This window comes from Mus caroli, chromosome 17 (genome assembly GCF_900094665.2).
Source record: "Mus caroli chromosome 17, CAROLI_EIJ_v1.1, whole genome shotgun sequence".
In the NCBI taxonomy this organism is placed as follows: domain Eukaryota; kingdom Metazoa; phylum Chordata; class Mammalia; order Rodentia; family Muridae; genus Mus; species Mus caroli.
Window position 1 is genome coordinate 21,073,236 of NC_034586.1, and position 18,511 is coordinate 21,091,746.

Consider the following 18,511-nt stretch of genomic DNA (forward strand, 5'->3'; position numbering starts at 1 on the left):
GCTGTGCGAGCGCGCACGCGCACACGCTCTCAAACAAACCCTGGAGCTGAGGATTTCATCTCGGATTTCATCTAACACTATGGGCCGCAAGAAAGTTGCTCGCGGATCCAGGAAAGAGAGCGGTCGTGTTCGGCGACCCTCCGGCCGCTCTCTGGATGCTTTCGCTGAAGAGGTGGGCGCTGCGCTGCGTGGTGAGTTTGGAGCAGACGGAGCAGCGGGTCGGGCCTGGGAGCAGGTGCTGAGGACCCGGCCTTCTCTCTCTTCTTGTAGCATCCGTGCAGTCCGAGGAGGCCGAGGACCAGGGCGGCCCGGGCCCTGCGGCGCTGCCTTGTGCCTTGGCTATGTGGGAGCTTGGCCACTGCGACCCCAAGCGCTGCACGGGCCGCAAACTGGCCCGTCTGGGTCTGGTACGCTGCCTGCGCCTGAGCCAAAGATTTGGCGGTCTGGTGCTCAGTCCAGTAGGCACTGAGTACGTGTCTCCGGCAGACAGGTAGACACCCAGAGGCCTGGGGATCAGGGAGGGGTCGGAGACGGGTTGGAATGCCCTCCCCATCATCTTGTCTTTGTTAAACCTCCCTGTATCGGGAGTATCATTTTCTTGTCCACGTCTTTCATATGGGCAGAGTTGTATTTAATTTGACCCTTTTCATAGAGCAAGGCTATAGTGTAGAAAGCCTAGGGGAAACATTTGTTGTGTAAAGTAAACACTGTCCAGCTACCCTCAACTGCTTCCTGAAGGCTTGCTAGGAAGGGTTCTTTGTACCATTGCAGTAAACCATAGCTTCGAAAGAGCAGAGTGATATCTCATCTGTAGTGGAGCCAGTCTCCAAGGATGTGCCTTATTTGGGGCCCTAGAACCTACCCTACACTCTCTGACAGACAGCTGGTGGCACAGTCAGGGGTCGCGGTCATAGACTGCTCCTGGGCCAAACTGGACGACACACCCTTTCAGAAGATGCGAGGGAGCCACTTGCGGCTCCTGCCTTACCTCGTAGCTGCCAACCCTGTAAACTATGGCCGGCCCTGCAAGCTTTCCTGTGTGGAAGCTTTCGCTGCTGCCTTCTGCATCGTAGGTGAGTTTTGGGTCTGACAGAAGCGTGGCAATGGCAGTCTGGGGGCTGACTGCCTGCCCCCTCCTTCTCCCTCACCTGGAGACTGGGGTTTCTTCTGGCAGAGTCTGAGCAAGGGGGTGGGATGTGAGGAGAATATATTGGGAGCCATTAGAAAACAGCCTTTGTCTTCAGTCTCAGTGCCCATATACAGTCTTGACCTAATGAAGCAGAGGTAGAGGCAAAATGGACAACTGCCTTCCCTGGATGGTGTATGGGCCCAATGGCTACCCACAGAGACTAGGATAGTAGGACTGTTTCTCAGCAAATGAGGGGAACCTTGGGAACTGTAGAGGAGGTGACAGCTTCCTGGGATAGCAGGCAAGGTCATGCAGCTGTACTCTCTATAGGTGTCCCAGGCATATTTTTGGTTTTTATTCCACTAGGCTTTTCAGACCTTGCTGTCATTTTGCTTCGGAAGTTTAAGTGGGGCAAAGGCTTCCTGGACCTGAACCGGGAGCTCCTGGATAAGTACGCAGCCTGCCGTGGCCCGGAGGAGGTGCTGCAGGCTGAACAGGGGTACTTGGCTAGCACCAGGGACATGCCTGAGGAGGACATCGGTGAGTCCTAGTGTTGGCTGGGAGCCCCAGAGAAGCAATCAAGCCCCTCCAGGGCCTTAGGAGCCTAGAGCCACTAGTTTGGCTCTGTCCTGAAATCACTTAGAAGTCCCCTTCCTCTCTTCCTCTTTCTTTCTTTCTTTCTTTCTTTTTTTTTTTTTTTTTTTTTTGGAGACAGGGTTTTTCTGTGTAGCCCTGGCTGTCCTGGAACTCACTTTGTAGACCAGGCTGACCTCAAACTCAGAAATCCGCCTGCCTCTGCCTCCCGAGTGCTGGGATTAAAGGCGTGCGCCACCACGCCCAGCTTTCCTCTCTTTCTGTGTTCAGATCCCTTTGACGTGGACTCAGGGCGGGAGTTTGTGAACCTCAACCGGCCTGTGGCCAGCACCCGGTAGGTCCTGTGAGCCCCCAGGTGCTTCTGAAACCGTGACCCGGTTCCTCCTGCCTTGCGGGTGTGGCCTTTTGAACAAGGCCTGGTGGTGATTACAAAGTGTAAAGCAGCTGCTTGCTGAAGGGGGTTGGGCTCAGAGCCGCCTCTGCTTGAGGGCTTCTCTAGCGAGCCTAACAGGGACGGTCACCCTGCTCAGGCCTGTGGCTGTACTGTGGTCCATCTCACTCCCAGGCTGCCTGAGGACATGGATGACACTGATGGGTCTGAGGAGCACAGTGAAGATTCTGAGGAGGACTGTGATGAGTGTGAGGAACCAGGACCTGGTGCTAATGGAGGAGACGGCAGCTACTCAGGAGCTGAGGAGACCCCAGAACAAGAGGCTCAAGCCAGAGACTCCACTGAAATTTGGAAAGGGATCAAGAAACGACAGAGAGACTGAAGGTCACAAACATATTATTGAAGCTGGTGTGCATTATTCAGAAGTGGCAGTAGGACCTGGGGATGGACGGGCCTGCTGGGACAACCTTGTTTAGTGTCCTGCCTTAGTGCTCTCAATAAAACCAAGGAGGAGACCCTCCGCTATGGGTCTGTCGCTTTGTACGTGGCTAAGCGCTGGGGAAGTCTACCTGGGCAGATCTGGCCTATGAGGTAAGTCTGGTATGGGCACATAAAGATGCGTCAAGGGATGTCTGAGCAGCTAGCCATCGAGCCCTTCAGCCTGGCCTCCACCTGTGGGCAATTCCTGTTCCTAACGGTGACTGTGGGAGAAACTCTCCTGGGACCAGGAGCCAGGCCGGGACCAGAGCACAAGTAATCCTCAACTGGCCTCTTGCTCACCTGCTGTGGGGAGTGTCCAGGTCCAGGAGAGAGAAGCTGCAAGCAGTGGGGACTCTGCCCTCACCCTCTGCGGGCAGGGCCTTCTCTAGGAGAGGCTTCCCCGATGACACTGCTGTCATGGGGCACAGATTATTTCTCATCAAGCCGAATGATGGCTACAAGGGTGTGAACAGCAAAGTTGGCCTCCACCCTTGTAGTAGTGGCTTCTACTCCCTAGTTATGACCATAAATGTTTCCCCCAGGTACGACCCAGTGGCCTCTAGGGGGCAGAGTCCTGAGAGCATATGACCACTGCTCTGGGGTGGGGTGGGGACGTCCACTAGGGTCAGGTCCCATCCATCCTGCTCTGTCCAGGGTGGATGCTGGCCAATCCCACGGAGCTGGCTGCCCATATTCTGGGTGGGGCATGCTGGGGCACAAAGGGTTCACAGCACACACCAAAAGACACAGCCAGGGCAGACAGAAGCCACAGGGTCCAACCAGAGCAGGCAGGTCACATGGTGAGGGAGGGGCCCCCAGAAGCCCTTGCTGCACAAAGTGGGTCCCAGGGAGATGGGGAGGGTGGGACTATGACCATCAAGGTGCTCAGAGGTCCGCCTCCATGCACTTCTCCAGCTCCTTGAGTTTCTTGACAAACTCCTGTGCTTCTCTGCTGGTGCGGCCTTCTAGCATCCGCAGTGCAGACCTCACTGTGGGTGGACGTGCAGTTGGGCACGAGAGGCCAGTTTAGGCCAGGCCCAGAGCCCTCAACCCTTGGATTCCCACTCACCCTGAGCTCTGGGCCTGCGCAGGTGGAGTGTGATAGGCTGACCTGGCCTCATGCCCCCTCCCACATGCGGCCTTGCGATGCCACTGATGCCACCCAGACCAAGGGCTGCTTCCCCAGCAAAGTCATTGGTGGACAGCCAGTCGTGGTCCATAACCGTAAACAGCACGCAGGCCCCGCGGCGGCGGCATGCCTCAGCAGGCACAGAGCTGTGGACAGGACAGTCAGGAGCCTGCTGTGGCCATAGGGCCCAGGCAGCGGGCACAGCAGGCCGGGCAGGCACTCACAAGTGGAAGAGTTCATCGTACACGGGGTGCAGTGTGCGAGCTTTGACTTGGGTCCTCTGGCTGCGGACCAGTGGGAAGAGGTGTGGTGGACCAAGCTCCACAATCACGAACGGGTCACTTAGGCCTAGAGGATAGATTGGGAGCCAAATGTCTCCCTGCCCCCAGCACCCCATCCACCCCCCAGCTGCCACTGCTGTGCCTCACCGTTGGCATCCAGAGGCAGTAAGTCCGCCGCATGCAGCACCTCCACAGCTAGCCGCTGCTCCGCTGCTTCATAATGACACCGGACAGTCAGGCGCCCAAACCGGTTCTGCTCCAGAGACCTCTGTGGGAAAGGCCAGTGGAAAAAGCCAGCGAATGAAGCTGGCTCTTCAGAGCTGGCCTGTGTAGACAATGACAGACCTACCTGCTTGAGCTTGTCCAGGTAAAACTGCTCGATGCACTCCCGGGTGGAGCATTTGTGTAGCCGGAGTTCCTCCTCCAGCCTCTACAAAGGAAGCTGGCACTTGTAACTCTGGTCTCAGGCATCACAGCCGAGTGTCTCCACAGAGTCATCGGAACTGCCTCGTGGCCATCTGGTTTCACCAACACAGGGATGCCTACGGCAGGGCACCAAGCTAAACTCGTTCCTGCGGAAGGCTCGCTCACCTTGTAGCTTCCATCCCTCAGGTTCTCCAGGGGCAGCCCCTGTCCCTCCGCATGGAAGAAACTGACCAGGGCCTGCACCGGGTAAAGAAGAGAGAGTTGTCAGAGGGCTGGCCTGGGCTGAAGACCTGGGGATCAGAGAGCATGGGGTCTCGGAAGCCCAGGCAAAGCCACTTCTCAAATTTGAAATGCCTTAGACACCCCCAGGAGGCCTGGGAAATGCCAGACAGCTGTGAGAACAGCTGGTCCTAGGGTGTCTGGGCTGTAAGGACAAGAGCTGCCTGCGCAGCTGCGGAGTACCTGCCCAGAGGTTTAGTGTCCTGGGGGCGGGGGAGAGGGGCAGGGGGGACACCAGGGAGAGGACTTTGGGGAGATGGACCTGGGAACTCCTTGTGACCTTACCTCCAGTGTGAAATGGAAGCGCCCGTAGAAATCAGCAGAGACATCCCTGTTTGCACTCAGCGCCTGTAGAATGGCCTGAAGCAGCAGCTCCCAGAGGGCCTCCAGCACCCTGGAGGAATCGTACCTGGGTGACTCCCTGGGCCAGCACCACCCCACCTACCCCACTGCCTAGCTGGTACCTGTTCAGGTTCTCCTTCACCAGTGCGTCATTCAGCAAGGCCAGCTTCTCATCTAGGTACTTCAGGAGTGGGGCTACAGCCTGCAGGCGGGAGTCCTCAGGGCTGGCCAGGCTGGCCTTCAGCCCGCCCCCTGCATCCGCACTCCCTGCTCATCCCGTGTACTTACCTCATCGTTCTGAATGGAGTCAGGGGACAGGCTGATGTGCTGTACGTACTTCCTGATGTCGGCCACCATCTGAGAGAGGGGTGGTGCTCAGAACAAGAGCGGGACTCAAGAATAGTCCTCACATGGGTACAGTCCCGGGCCCCACCCCTCTTCCCACCTTGGAAGTCAGGTGTGCTGTCACAGTGTGGGCCTCCCGGTGGAGGTCTTCGTCCAGGGCCTGTATGCAGCTGAGTAGAGGGCGGGGGAGCACTCCCTCCAGCCCACTGGCCCCTTCAGACCACGCCAGTCCTCTTAGTGCCTGCCCCGAAGCTCTGCGCACCAACTCCACATTGTTGAGCACCACACAGAGCTGGAAAGGTGTGACCAGGGGCAGCTGGGCAGTTGTCAGGGGAGGGGGTTCAGGGTAGGGGCGCCCAGCCACCTGCTAGCTTCACCTGACACCCAGCCTCTCACCTGCTCACTCACTGCTTCACCAGCAGCCCCTGGCTGGGTGTCCACCTTCTTCCTCAGCAGTTCCGTGTAGAAGAGGGAGGCCTCACACATGTCCTGGGGCAGGAGATGGGCTGGGAGCTTGAGACCCTGCCCCTACCCCATTTCCTGCTCTACTCCCCGCATAACCCCAGCTCATGTACCTGGCTGAGTTGAGTGCCTAGCCCCTGGGCCTGGGAAGGGTCAGGCCAAGCCAGGCGGACCCAGAGCTCCTGAATGTGACTAAGGCAGAGGCTGGCGGTAGCTGCAGAACTACTGTGTTTGGAAGCTGCATCCACAGGCTCCAGCTGCAAAGGCAGAAGGTGCTGGTGTTGCAGGGGACCGAGAGGAGGCAGCACCATGCATCTGGGCACACACTCACCGTGTCTACATCCACAGCTCCCTGAAGGCGCCACTTGGCCTGGTCCCGCAGCACCTGCAGCCAGAGCTTCACAGCTGGCAGGAATGGGGTGTGGATGCCAGCCAGAGCTAGGGAGCGGCTTTCCCTGCAGAGGACACTCACTCAGAGTCCATCAAGACTCATACACCTCCACCCAGAGGTCTCCACATCAGAGCTAAGGGGATACAGGTCTGAGTTTGGGGTACTCACCGTCCAGGGATGCAGCTCCAGAAGCGCTGGGTGTCTGCCAGGGTCAGGTAGAGCTCAAAGAGCCCCGAGGCCACCTCTAAGTTCATCTTGGGGCTCAGCTCCTCTGTCAGCACCCATGCCTCCTCAGCCACCTGCCTCAGATGGTGGGATTAGGCCGCTGCCAAAGTTAATCTAGGCACCCTCTTAACCAGGGGCTTCTCCCCGGTTTCCAGTACCCACGGGCACCCAGGGTAAGGGACTCCCCCCCTCACCAGACGTTCCAGCTGCCGGAAGGTAAGGGTGAAGAAGTCCACCTTAAGGATACTGCAAAAGACACGCCTCAGCTTCCTGTTCCCCACTAGCCAGTCCTACCAACCCAGCAAAGCCCATTCTGGCCTTCTACTGTCATCCAGGGGAAGAGCCTACCCGTGGAAGAGGCTGGCGTAGACCCCGTAGCACGACTGCAAGTCCTCGTAGATGATGTCCGCAAGCTCAACAAGCCCTGCGAGGCGCTGCGGTCCTGGCTGCAAGGAAGCCAGACCCGGAGTGACCCACACGGCCCGCAAGTGCCCCGTGGCGCCCTCCCATCCAGGCCGTCCAGCCACACACCTGCTCTCGGGGACTCTTGGTGTTCAGGAGCTGGTCATACCACTCACGGTTGCCCCGCTGTAGAGCAGTAAAGGCAACAGAGTGATTGAAGGGAAGAGTCAGGCTAAGGGGCTCTGGACAGCAAGGGCCGTCAGGGTCCAAGGGAAGGAGGCCAAGATGGACCCAGACATACCTTCAGGGCAGCAGCAATGTCCATGCTGAGCTCTGTCTCAAAGGGGCAGATCTCAAAGGCCGGCTGGAAGAGCTGTAGCTTCTCCAGGCACCTGGGGAGGACAGCTAACTGAGGAGACCGGCCAGCCCCAAGCCCCAGCCCATCAGGCCCCTGGCCCTGCTCCACGACACCCACTTCAGCAGCAGCTCCAGGCGATACACAGCCGTGCTGTTGGTGGCGGGGAAGTAATCTCGGAGCTGGCGCAGCAGCCTCAGCCCGAACTCCGAGAAGGCAGAAAAGCTGTCAGCCAGGCTCTCCTCCTACAGGGTCAAGATCCAGGTGGCTTTGCTCATAGATACTGAAAACCCACTGCGCTGCTTCGTGTAGCTACCCCAGTGCCTTCTTAACACCATTCCATCTTCCTCCAGCTCCCATCTCGCTGCACCTGTGAGCCACGGTGCCTTAGCTCCTTTCCCCTCTACTCCATACTGCCGGTGCCCACTTGCCAGATACTTGGCCACTTCAGAGGCATCGCCCTCAGCCCAGTCTGAGCTTAGTGACATTGTCCAAAGTTACTCGGTTACAACAATTGCTTCCTTACTGCACGGCGCTCTTTCCTTCAAAATGTTTTGTGTTTTCAGCCCCTATGAGGGCAGGTCTCTTCCCCTTGGCTCCAAGTGAGCTCTTTTTCAACAGTACACAGTTCGGTAGCAATGTTCATGCCTACCTGCTCCTGGGGCAGTGAAGCGGCCTCCTCCCAGTGGGCCTGCACGTCTTCCAGCAGCCCCAGCAGATACCCATAGTCCAGGGTCCGTGTCTGATGGTGACGGCTACTGACTTGCCAGTGCCTGTAGGAACCCAAGCTTGTGGTCTGCTCTTGCTTAACAGGCCCACCCTGAAGCACTGCCATTTCTCACGCTCCACCCACTTCTCAGGAGGCTCTACCCACAATGGCCACCCTGTCTACTCACAGCACCGCCAGCTGCAAAGGGGACAGATTGCTTTGGGCTCCATGCAGACAGAGGACTGTGGTCCCAGGCCCGCTAAGCTCGCCACGCCAACTGCTGGAATTGGGCTGAAGAAGGTATCCAAGGGTGGGCAGAGGCCAGAGAGTCCCCTCCATCCCTGCTCTAGGCCCTTACTCTACTCAACAGCCCAAGGACACCCACTACCTCTTCCACTCGATGCTCAAACCGCAGCACACGGCTGAGGAGCAACAGGTAGGACAGGAAGCCCGAGCGTCCACGCTGACTCATGACAGTGTCCCTCTGCAAGGCAGAACCCGAGGTCTGTCATCAGCTCTGCCTGAGCCTTGAAGGCAGGGGTGTAGATCTGGCTCCCTATAGCTTCCTACCTGGGTGGTGATCAGCTTCAGGACCAGGTGGCAGTCTCCCTGCACACGGGAGGCACTGGATCGTGGTTCCAGCTTAAACCAGCGGTCAGCACCTGCCACAGGCACCTCCTGAGAGGGATGAGGGTGGGAAGGTGTAATGCCCAGACACTCTGCCCCTCTCCTTTCCACACAGTCACATATGGCTGGAGTATGGCTCAGCAGTAGAGAGCTTTCAAATCCCAGTAAAGATAAAACAGGACTAATGACCCTCTGGGACCTCAGAATGCTGCATAGCCCACCTCCTCCAGTGACGAGAGTAGAATGTGCTATAGGAATCATAGGACGCTATCCAGAGATGCCCACGAGCCCTGAGGCACCTCCCACGCACCCACCAAGCATCCTGAGGTACCCATCCACATCCCATGTCTCTGTCCCATCATGCCTCCTCACACACCCGGATAGGGATGTTGAGGCACCCCAGGAAGTCATCAGTGTGGTCCTCAGTGGGTCCTGCTGTCCCATTTGCACGGGCCGACTTGACAATCTGTTTGAAGTATCTGGGCACAACAGGGTGGATAGTAAGGCAGTGCCACTCTGGTGGTCCTGGGAAGCTATGGGTCCCTGCAGCTAAGCTGCATGCACAGGTCTAGGGTTATTACGTCCCCCCTCCCCTACCCCATACCTGGTCATGCCCTTCAGGCCAATAACTTCATTTAGCTTCCTGCATGCTTCTGCCAGGGATACATCATCATCGTGGTCCCTGGAGATGGAGGATGTTTCAGCTGTAGTTCCCAGCCCAGCTCTGAGTACCCCTTCCCCAACTGCTTCTCAAACTAGAGGCGCCACCACCCTCCAGAGCTCGGGGTCCTCTACCATATGTCCAGGTGCAGCTGGTCTGTGTTGACATCGTCAATTTCACTGCAGAGAAGACAGAAATGTCTATGAAACTCCCAGGCTATATCTGCCCAGCATTGAGGTAGGGCGATGTCCAGGAGCAACACGTAGTAGCCGTAAGTTCAGCTTCTCCACACAGACTGCTGGGCTCACATCCTAACTTCTACCTGCTACCAGCTATGTGGTCATACCAATACAACATCATCAGTGGGCCTCAGTTTATTCCTTTGGAAAGTGGGTATGTTACCAGTCCCTCTTAAAAGTTGCCTGGAGCAACTCTTTTTTTAAAAAATTATTTATTTATTATATATAAGTACACTGCAGCTGTCTTCAGAGACACCAGAAGAGGGCATCAGATCTCATTACAGATGGTTGTAAGCCACCATGTGGGTGCTGGGATTTGAACTCAGGACTTCTGGAAGGGTAGTCAGTGGTCTTAACTAACCATTGAGCAATCTCTCCAGCCCCCCCCCCAAGCAACCCTTAATGAGTGTCTATCATTTGAGGTATATGGCTATCAGCAGGGTAGGAGCCTTACAACAGGAAGTGCTCTTTCCAGACAGGATTCAGGGTGCTGTTTTTGACTTCCGTGACCTGGATACACTTGGCAGGCAGTGGGCTGCTACGCTTGCTGCCCTTTCGGAAGCCAAAACGCTGCTCCTTCTGCCCACTCGACTCCTGGGGGGCACTTGAGGCCGGCAGGATGCCCAGCATACAGTATGGGTCACTGAAGCCTGAAATGGAGCAGGTGCCTCAGCCCTTAGTCACCCCCCCTCATGTTCTGCACTCTCCACAGCTTCCAGGGACAGCTGCCAGGCACTGCAAGGGTCTGTCGGAAACCCACTCACCATTGGGGTCTTTAGCCAGAAGGTTCTTGGCACGCATGACAGAGACTTTCAGGGCATATGTGGGGGCCTGTCAACAGAAGGGTACTGGGGGTTTCACAGGGCTAAACAGCTTCCCACTTTCCCAGCCACCCTGGCAGCCCTCCCTGCCACACCAGTACTGTTGCCAGTCAGCTAGCACCTGCTTGGGTGGGCATAGCCTCACCTTGGCCTTCTTCACACGCATGATGGCCTCCATGTGTTCCTCAGAACTGGTGCCAAAAACCTGTGGGTAGTGGGCAGGTAGACAGGAGCCTGCAGAGAGGCTGTGCTGTCCTGAGAGTCTCAAGGAATGCACATAGGAGTGAATGATCCCTCTGCCCTAACACCAGGAAGGCCACTGTCTGAGCACCCAGAGGCATGAGCCGGTGAGGGCATGGCACAAACAAATGAGGCAGAGACAAGATAATTCAGAGTACAAGCCAGTGAGAGGGAAACATGCCCTCTGAGTACACCCCGATTCTCTGAGCACCAACCAGGCTGCTCTTCCTAATCATCTCTGAGTTATCCGTCTTACATCCTCTGCACGTGTCTACATGGCTAGCCAGGTCTCAGTCCACTGTGTATATTCACCAGTGTACAGTGGTGTGTGCATTCTGTGACTCAGTGTGTCAATCAGGTGATGCTGCAACAGTGCATGTGTGTGTGCTTGCACACCTGTGCACACATACCACACCTCAATCCTCCCCAGAGTGGGGCCCTACTCACCTGCTGAAGGTAGCTTAGCAAGACCTCCTCGTCATCTACCTGGTCAGGACCCATGGTGCCAGCCCGGTGGAGGACTGTGTATAAAGCCTCCTCATAGAGCATGTCCACCTTCAGAAAACAGGCCGTGAGTTCCCAGCCCGAGCAGAGCTTCTCAGCTCCTGCTCTGCCCTTGTGTACATCCAGTCCTCAGCCCCAGGTAGCTCTTCCCACTGTGGACTGGATGTCCAGCCTCTGTACCTCTGATTCTGCTCTCCCAACCACACTACACACCTGTCCTAGAAAAAGGAGTTACAGTCACTCCCTGGGCTTAGACACACCCCCGCCCTGCTCCCATTACCTCCTCTTGGGTCAGGGTTCTCAGGCCACGATTGGGATCCACAGGCTCAGCAGGGGCTGGGGAACCACTTCGAAGAAGAACCTGTGAGGGTTAGGGTAGCAGGTGAAGATCTCCGACGGCAGGTGAGGCCCCTTAGTCTGCAGCTGCCCCTGAGGCCCTCTGGCTGGCTGGACAAATGTGCTCCAGGGAGATGAGAGTTAGAGGTTTCAGTGGGCAGTCAGATGGAGCTAGGACAGTACCCTGTGCCGAGTAGCTCTCTAGGCCCTTCCCAAATGGATTCCTTACCTCAGGACATGGCAGGCCCTGTCTGCCATCCCCCTTTTTCAGGATGAGGCGCATGTGGGCAAAGAACTCCACACCATCCCCAGGTTTCCTGGAAGAAAGCTTGGCTCAGAACACCATTCCACGGAGAGAGTGGATCAAGGGGAAAACCCTCATGATCTTGGCCTTGAGTTCAGATCCCTTCCCACCCAACTGAATTGGCAGTGGACAGCAAGTGTACAGGCCAGCTAGGGAAGGGAGGCAAGGTCTACATCCCCTGCAGGGTTGGCCCTAGGTACCCACCAGGCCCCTGTGGGGGGCTCCTGTGAGTTTGTGATCTCAGGTTCCTGCTCTGTCTTGCGGCGGAAGGACGGGCACACCTGCACCTGTCTGAGCACACTGCTCTTGATGTCCAGCAAGGTTGACATGGCAGCCACCTGTAGCGAGTACATTAGTTGATCAACTGTTCTATCACAGCACAGGCTAACAGAGGGTAGATCAAGGCTCAGGGGCCTGCTACCATCCTGCATTCTGCTAGGTCCCTGAAGGGGGGCTTTGTGAACTCTGCTGCCACACTGGATAAGTGACCTAATAGCCGTTTGTAGAGTGGGAGACAGTGGCAGACACCCTCAGGGGTGGAAGGAGAAATGTCAAAGTACTTCTGGGATCTCAGTAGAGACAGATATGTTCTGCTCCCACATCCAAGGCTGGTACCTGTATTGTGCCCCGATCACCCAAAAAACTATGACAGAATATGGCTGTTTCCTGTCTCCCCACCCAGGCCTTCTCTGCAGGAGGCCAAAAAGCAAGGTAGAGCACTTGTCTATGGCTTGGCCCTTACATCCATAAGCCCAGGGTAGGGTTGGCAGCTGTCACTGAGGCCAAGATGCCCATGAGGGAGCTACTCTGGGGTCCTTACATACATCCAATAAAACACGAGGGGCCAGTACCCCCCAGAGTAGAGTTTGCACCCCGCAATCAGTAGAAAGGAAAAGAGAATGAGATCCGTGCGTCTCATCTGGGGAAGGCTGGAAGTGCTCAGCTGTATCCTAAGCTCCTTGTCACCTAGCACATCAAATCAGCTGCCCGCCTGTTGCTGTGGCAACCAAGCCATTCTGCTGCAGCCTGCCAGAGCAGCCTGGTTTTCATCTCTAGGAGAGTGGTCTTGCAACTGCAAATGGCGTCTAAGCCCAGGCTGACCCTGTGGCCCCCCCTCAGCCATTCTATCCTGAAGTTGAGGTTTGCCGATGGGAAGGTATGGGTCTGAACTTATCTGTCTATAACCCTGGTAGGTAGCTGGCACTCCAAGGGACCACAGTGGCAGTTCTAAGACTGAATACCGGAAGGGCACCCCTCCATTTGGAGCGGCAGGCCTAGGATCACCTGAGAATCCTTGCTTCTCTTATGTTTGATGAGTTCCCAGACCCTACCTACATGGAGGAGGAAGAGCTGCGGCGTCCACCTCCACATCACCATCCGCTCAGTTTTACCCTGCAGACCCCAAGTTTAAGACTGGTACAGTGTCTAAGATACCATGATCTATTGAGTGCCCTGTTTCTAAAACACCACCCTGCCACCCCCCACCCTGGTCACACAACCACTGCTGGGTCTGGGCCTTCCCCACACTACCCCAGGTAGGTCCTCTCTTTACTGAGGAAAACAATCCCACACCACAGAGCACCTACTCCTTGGGCTCCCTGTCTTGCTGGCTCATTAATAAGAGACCCGTGCCTGCCATCCACTACAGGACATTGGTACCCATCTACCCAGTTGTAAGGGGAGACTGTCATTTCCATTGCGTAAGACAGGAAATGGATTCCGAGGCAGGTTCTGCTCCTGGCCCAGGGTCTCCGGACGTCAGAGGATGCAGCTTCTTTCTGCTAGGGAGCCTGTCTGTGGCAAGAAGCCCTTCCTTCACCCTCCCTCCATTTCCACTATCCCCACTGGCTCAGCAGTCCTCCGCTGTGCTGCATCTTGACCCCTTTGCTCCGGCAAGTTCCTATCTGATGAGCCCCCACAGCTGCAGAGGTGATGGAGGCCAGGTGGCTCTGCACGCTGAGGAGAAGCCCCACAAACCTCCTTTCAAATGTGGGGACCCAGTAAGCTTTTGCCACACATAGCCAGCCTGTCCTGAGGTCCCAGGTGTCACAAGCCCAGCTCCCCCCAACTAAAAGGAGAGCTGCTCCCCCTTGCGCTCCCCCTGTGCCCCAAGCCAGGAAAGCAGCCGCTTCTTGAGCTGTTGCCAAGGCAACCACCAGCCGCATCTCTGTGTGACGGGGCCATGGGGGCTTGCAGTCCTAGAGAAAAATGTGACGCAGAAGCAAAGTAACCTGACAGCGCTGGAGCTAAGGCGTGCACCCCACTGCCCTGCCTCAAACAAGGAGCCAGGTGTGGGCTTGGGAGCATGCCCAGGGTCACCACCGGCAGGTGGTATCCTGAGATTTAAGGCTCTGCTGTGCAAACATTATTATATTTTCCTGGGGTGCCCTGCGCTTGGGTTCAGCTCTACCCCCCACCCTGAATCCGTTGCTAGGATGAGGCTAACAGCAGGATATCAGAGCCAGTCTCTGTGAGAGATGGCTCATCTGGGTGCTCAGAAACAGCTCTGGTCCCCTTGGAAACCCTGGGCTGCTTCAGCAGCTGTTAGTTTCTCTGACCCAACAGCTTAGACCCCAAGAGATGTCGGTCAAAAAGGCCTCTGACTGGGGCCAGCCAGGTGAACCCCATCGTTCACCTCTGCCTTCGAAAGCCTGTACGCGCTTGACTACTGCCTGCGGATTTCTGGAAACCTCAGCCTGTAGAGGATAGCAGTGAGCTATGGGCAAAGATACCCCCAAGAGCCCACTTTGCACCCCAGTCTCTCTGGTAGGCACAGCTCAGATGCTGTGTTGTATTTCAGTGTCCCTCCTAGGCTCAGATAGTGCAGCCAGATGTGCCCACAGGCCTGCTCAGTCACTCAGTAGGGTCAGAGTCACAGCTCCCAGCTGCCCACTAAGCAGAGGAAGTATCCGCCAGGAAGCTCTTGCCATATGAACGGGAGCCTGTCCAAAGCTAGGATCACCTCATTCTCACTCAGTCCAAGATGAGGCAAGCTGTACAGAGGCAGGGTTTAACCTAGGACTCTCACCAAGCTGTCACCTACCAGACAGCCCTTTAAAGGTCTTGTGGGGCAGTGAGGCTGAGAATTTAAGGGCAAAGGGCTGGAGGGGTCTCTCTGGGCTTCCAGTCCACAGCAAACACAAGGGTGCTGAGTGGGATAGTGCCTATGGGAACGGGGACAGGAGGGAGGGTGTGTGGGAGGGAGGTCTCCACAGCGGCCTCAGTAGCTCAGCCTCCAGTCCTCAGGTGGTCTACCTGTTACACATTCTGTTCTGTTTGCAAGCTCATCCCTCCCTGAGTCACAGGAGGGAGTGTGTGGGGGGAGATGTGCACTCCACTCTCTGTAGATGGATGCTCTCCAGGCCCACAGATGGAGACTGGTTCACTCTACCCTGGCGTCTTACCTGCTACTTACCTGTCTCTGTTGAGTTAGGTGCTGTTTTTGATCGGCTGTTTTTGATGATAGGGGCGGGGAGGCTGTGGTTACCCTCCCCTGTTCTATTGAGGTTACCTTCTTCTCCTTGAAGGCAGGAGGTCTGAAGGGAGTTTGGGAGCAGCTCTGGTATAATATTTCTCTTGCTTTCTTTCTGTTTCTATGTCTGTCTCTCTCTGATTCTGTCTCTCTGTCTCTGCCTCTCTCTCTCTCTCTCTCACAAACACACACACACAGACACACACGCGCGCGCACACACACACACACACACACACACACACACACACAGTCAGACCCCAGGCAAATGGTGGGGCCCGAATTCCTGGGTAGCTAGGGAGGAAAAAGGCTTACCCTGGCAGGGATTTTGGGTTACTGAGGGCAAAGGTCTCATGAGGGGAGTCGGAGAGTGGTAGGGACACGGGCGCTGGGGCCTTGAGGGGATTCAACCTGTTCAGAGAAGCCCCGTAGGGCGTCTCCGAGGTCCCCAGCTCCGCTTCAGTCAGGGGCCTCTATTGGGAAGAGGGGTTACAGTCAGGTGGCTCAGCAGCGGCGACCGGCCGTGGGAACCGAGGTTGAAGGTGTGCACTCTCTGGCTCTGGAGGTCTCATCCTTCAACCCTCCCAGGGAGTTCTGCAGTGTGGACCTCCCGGAGCCCTCTACTTAGCTCAGAGCCTAGGACGCCGGCCGTGCGACACCGCCCCTCTCTCTCTGAGCACGCGCGGCCTCAGTTTCCCCAGGACCTCAGTTTCCCATTGCCTCTGACGCCAGCAATTCCCGTGCTCCACCCGGAGCGTAGTGCAGAAGCCAGGGGTGGGGGTGGGGCTAAGCCCGAGGGGGCGGTCGTGTCCGTCCGTCCGTCCGTCCGTCTGTCTGTGATAAAAAGCAGGTTAAGCCTCGACGGCAGTCTGACGACATTGGGCAGGAGTTACAGCACTCACCGTGGACAGGGCTTCGGGGGCCACAGGGTCGGGGGGGTCCCTGCTGGCGCTGGCGTTGCTGTCGCACTAGCTGGGGACACCGAGGCACAGCGACCGCTAGCAGCCGCGCGCGCTGGAGACTGAGCACTGCAGAGCGGGCGCCGCGGGCGGGGGGCGCGGGCGGGCGGAGGCGGGGCCTGGCCTGGTTTGCTGGTCAGAGGTTCCAGCCCTGCCCACCCCTACCCTGCGCGTTTGGGGTCGGCAGTGGGTCTCTACCAGCACGGTACTGGCCAGAGAGACCCTGCTCTGGGCACAGGGCTCAGTAACCTACAGGTGGGTGCAGGGACGGGTTGTGTTAGCTGTCCCCCCCTCCTCCTCCCTTCTCCTGCCCTGAGGGAGGAGGCTGTCACGGGGTCTCCTTCCCAGGGCCGCAGGGAAGCTACAGTCGCCCAAAAGAAACAGTCGCCCAAAGGAAACACGAAGTGCCTGGTGTTTCTTGAAGTGCTGTACAGCTATATCTAAAGTCAACCCTCTCACAAAAGCTCTGCTGCTCAGTACTGCCCGGAGCTGCTCTCTTCCCGGAAAGTCAGCTCTGGTATTAACCTGGGACATCTCATGATGTCACTGCTATCTGTGAATGTGTGCAGAAGACCGGGATTAAGCCACAGTAGCTGGATCCTGCTGTTCCCAGCCCACTTCTCCTAAGGCCCCCTCCACCACTTGAGGTCACCTGGAGCCTTGTTAAATGAGTTGCCTGTCCAGTTCCCAAAAGTGCGAGCTCTGAAGCTGGGGCAGAGGAAATACCTGACAGGGTTTCTTGTGTGGGTTCTCAGCACCCACTGGGAGTTGTTCTTGGCTGTTCCAGGGCTCAGTAGGCCCCTGAAGACCAACACAAACTTCGATGGGAAACCACTGGTGGCCATGTTGCTTCTAGGTAGTTCCACTTTGGAGTTTATACCAAAAGTCTCATTCTTTTGTTTCTTTGGTTTGATTTTTTTGTTTCTCTGTGTAGCCCTGGCTGTCCTGAAATTCACTCTGTAGACCAGGCTGGCCTTGAACTCAGAGAGTTTCCGACTACTGACCAGCTTAAAGGTCTCATTCTTATGGGAAGGACTCTAACCAGTGTGAGGGTCAGGAAAGCAGGCCTGAAAATTCTCCACTTCAGACTGTAGCAAATGCCATCTCTGCTGAGGTGACAGACTTTCCAGAGTGCCGGGCAGGGGCCTTTGTTCCTCATTACGGGGAATTGGAGAGGAAACATCTGAGGGACAACAGTCAGGCCATAGTCCTTCATTCCAGGGGACATACAGGTGAGGTCACTTGTCTGTATCCCAATTCACATCTCTGTCAGTTCCTCCATCCATCACTGAAGACAGGCAACAGAACAGAATATTGTCCTGCAGAATGCTCCGTTCTCAGTCAACCTCTGGCTTGGCACAGTCCGGCCAGGCAAAAGGGATAAAAGTTGAACCCACTGTCAGGACCAGGATATCAGATGAGCAAGGGAAGGGTCCTGGACTCTGTGCCCCACACTGTCCTGCTATAGGGGATAGGGGTTGGAGTGGGATAGCCAATTCCTCTCCCAGAGTCTGGAGTTGATGTGCCCATAGTATACTCTTGTGTCATGTTTTGCCAACCTGTTGGAACACACACACACAGGGCAGGGGTGGGGGAGGAGGGAGAGAGAGAGAGAGAGAGAGAGAGAGAGAGAGAGAGAGAGAGAGAGAGAGAGACTGGTTGCCATGGTGACGGTAATGGCTTTGGGGTAAAAGGATGAACTAAAGGCTGCTGTAAACAGGAAGTGGAGGGGGGAGCCCCACTGCAGGGGCTCCGACGTCTGAGACTGGGTTGGGTAAGATTTGCTCCTGTCTGATAGGAATCTGAGATCCAAACATGGAAAGAGAGGCTTTTAGTCACCAAACCCAGCCCCAGGAGTCCAGTCATCCCCAGGCTCCACAGACCTTTGTGTGTGTGTGTGTGTGTGTGTGTGTGTGAATGAGTGACAACCCATTGGTGACTCATCCTAAGACTGGCATGGCTCAGGTGCACTGCGTCCCTTCTCCTTGCCTCAGAGCCTTGCTTGACCCCATCTGTGATGAACCTTAGTTCCTAAACACAGTCTGAACCAGTGATGGCTCATAGGATCAGAGACCAGGGGCTTTGGTTAGAGTTTCATCTTCCCCTGAGGCTTGCAACGTGGCTTCAGAGGCAGATGTGGCTCAGGATAGCCTGCCTGACAAGTCAGTCCTTGAACTGCAGCTCACACCAAGTATTTTGTGACCTTCCTAAAGTCAGCGTCTAGGCACTGGAGCCAGCTCAGGTCTGGTGTGAGGTTTTCTTTTTTCTTTTTCCTCAAAACCAAACCAAACCAAACAAAACCAAATCCAGATTTTCATGTAGCTCAGGTTGGCATCAAACTTCCAACTTGCTAGGTGACCATGGTTAACTTTAATTTTCTGATCTTAAATGCTGGAATTACAGGCATGTGC

General features: G+C 56.2%; 2 protein-coding genes across 3 annotated transcripts; one reads left to right on the top strand and one right to left on the bottom strand.

Annotated features, from left to right (window-relative positions):
• Positions 1-2: 2 nt before the first annotated feature.
• On the top strand, positions 3-2,639 carry Tsr3 (TSR3 ribosome maturation factor). 2 transcript variants are annotated; one of them, XM_021149413.1, is made up of 6 exons: positions 3-191; positions 271-490; positions 880-1,073; positions 1,496-1,669; positions 1,994-2,057; positions 2,289-2,639. In XM_021149413.1, the coding sequence occupies exons 1-6, from the start codon at positions 80-82 to the stop codon at positions 2,494-2,496; spliced, it is 972 nt and encodes a 323-aa protein (XP_021005072.1). In that variant the 5' UTR covers positions 3-79; the 3' UTR covers positions 2,497-2,639. The 2 variants fall into 2 exon arrangements, with proteins under 2 accessions (XP_021005072.1, XP_029326789.1); XM_029470929.1 differs by having other exon boundaries at positions 81-172; positions 2,289-2,634.
• On the bottom strand, positions 2,494-16,247 carry Baiap3 (BAI1 associated protein 3). The gene is made up of 34 exons (XM_021149411.2): positions 16,044-16,247; positions 11,877-12,010; positions 11,598-11,685; positions 11,313-11,393; positions 10,976-11,083; positions 10,434-10,493; positions 10,232-10,298; positions 9,922-10,117; positions 9,363-9,407; positions 9,172-9,249; positions 8,944-9,046; positions 8,511-8,618; positions 8,329-8,424; positions 8,128-8,231; positions 7,884-8,004; positions 7,352-7,476; positions 7,178-7,268; positions 7,006-7,062; positions 6,823-6,920; positions 6,669-6,720; positions 6,418-6,548; positions 6,190-6,313; positions 5,972-6,115; positions 5,793-5,885; positions 5,497-5,688; positions 5,340-5,408; positions 5,174-5,253; positions 4,995-5,103; positions 4,596-4,667; positions 4,354-4,434; positions 4,152-4,272; positions 3,948-4,071; positions 3,664-3,869; positions 2,494-3,583 (listed from the first exon to the last, which is right to left on the bottom strand). Exons 2-34 carry the CDS (start codon positions 11,999-12,001, stop codon positions 3,480-3,482), a joined length of 3,453 nt encoding a protein of 1,150 aa, XP_021005070.1. The 5' UTR covers positions 12,002-12,010; positions 16,044-16,247; the 3' UTR covers positions 2,494-3,479.
• Between the last annotated feature and the right edge of the window lie 2,264 nt (positions 16,248-18,511).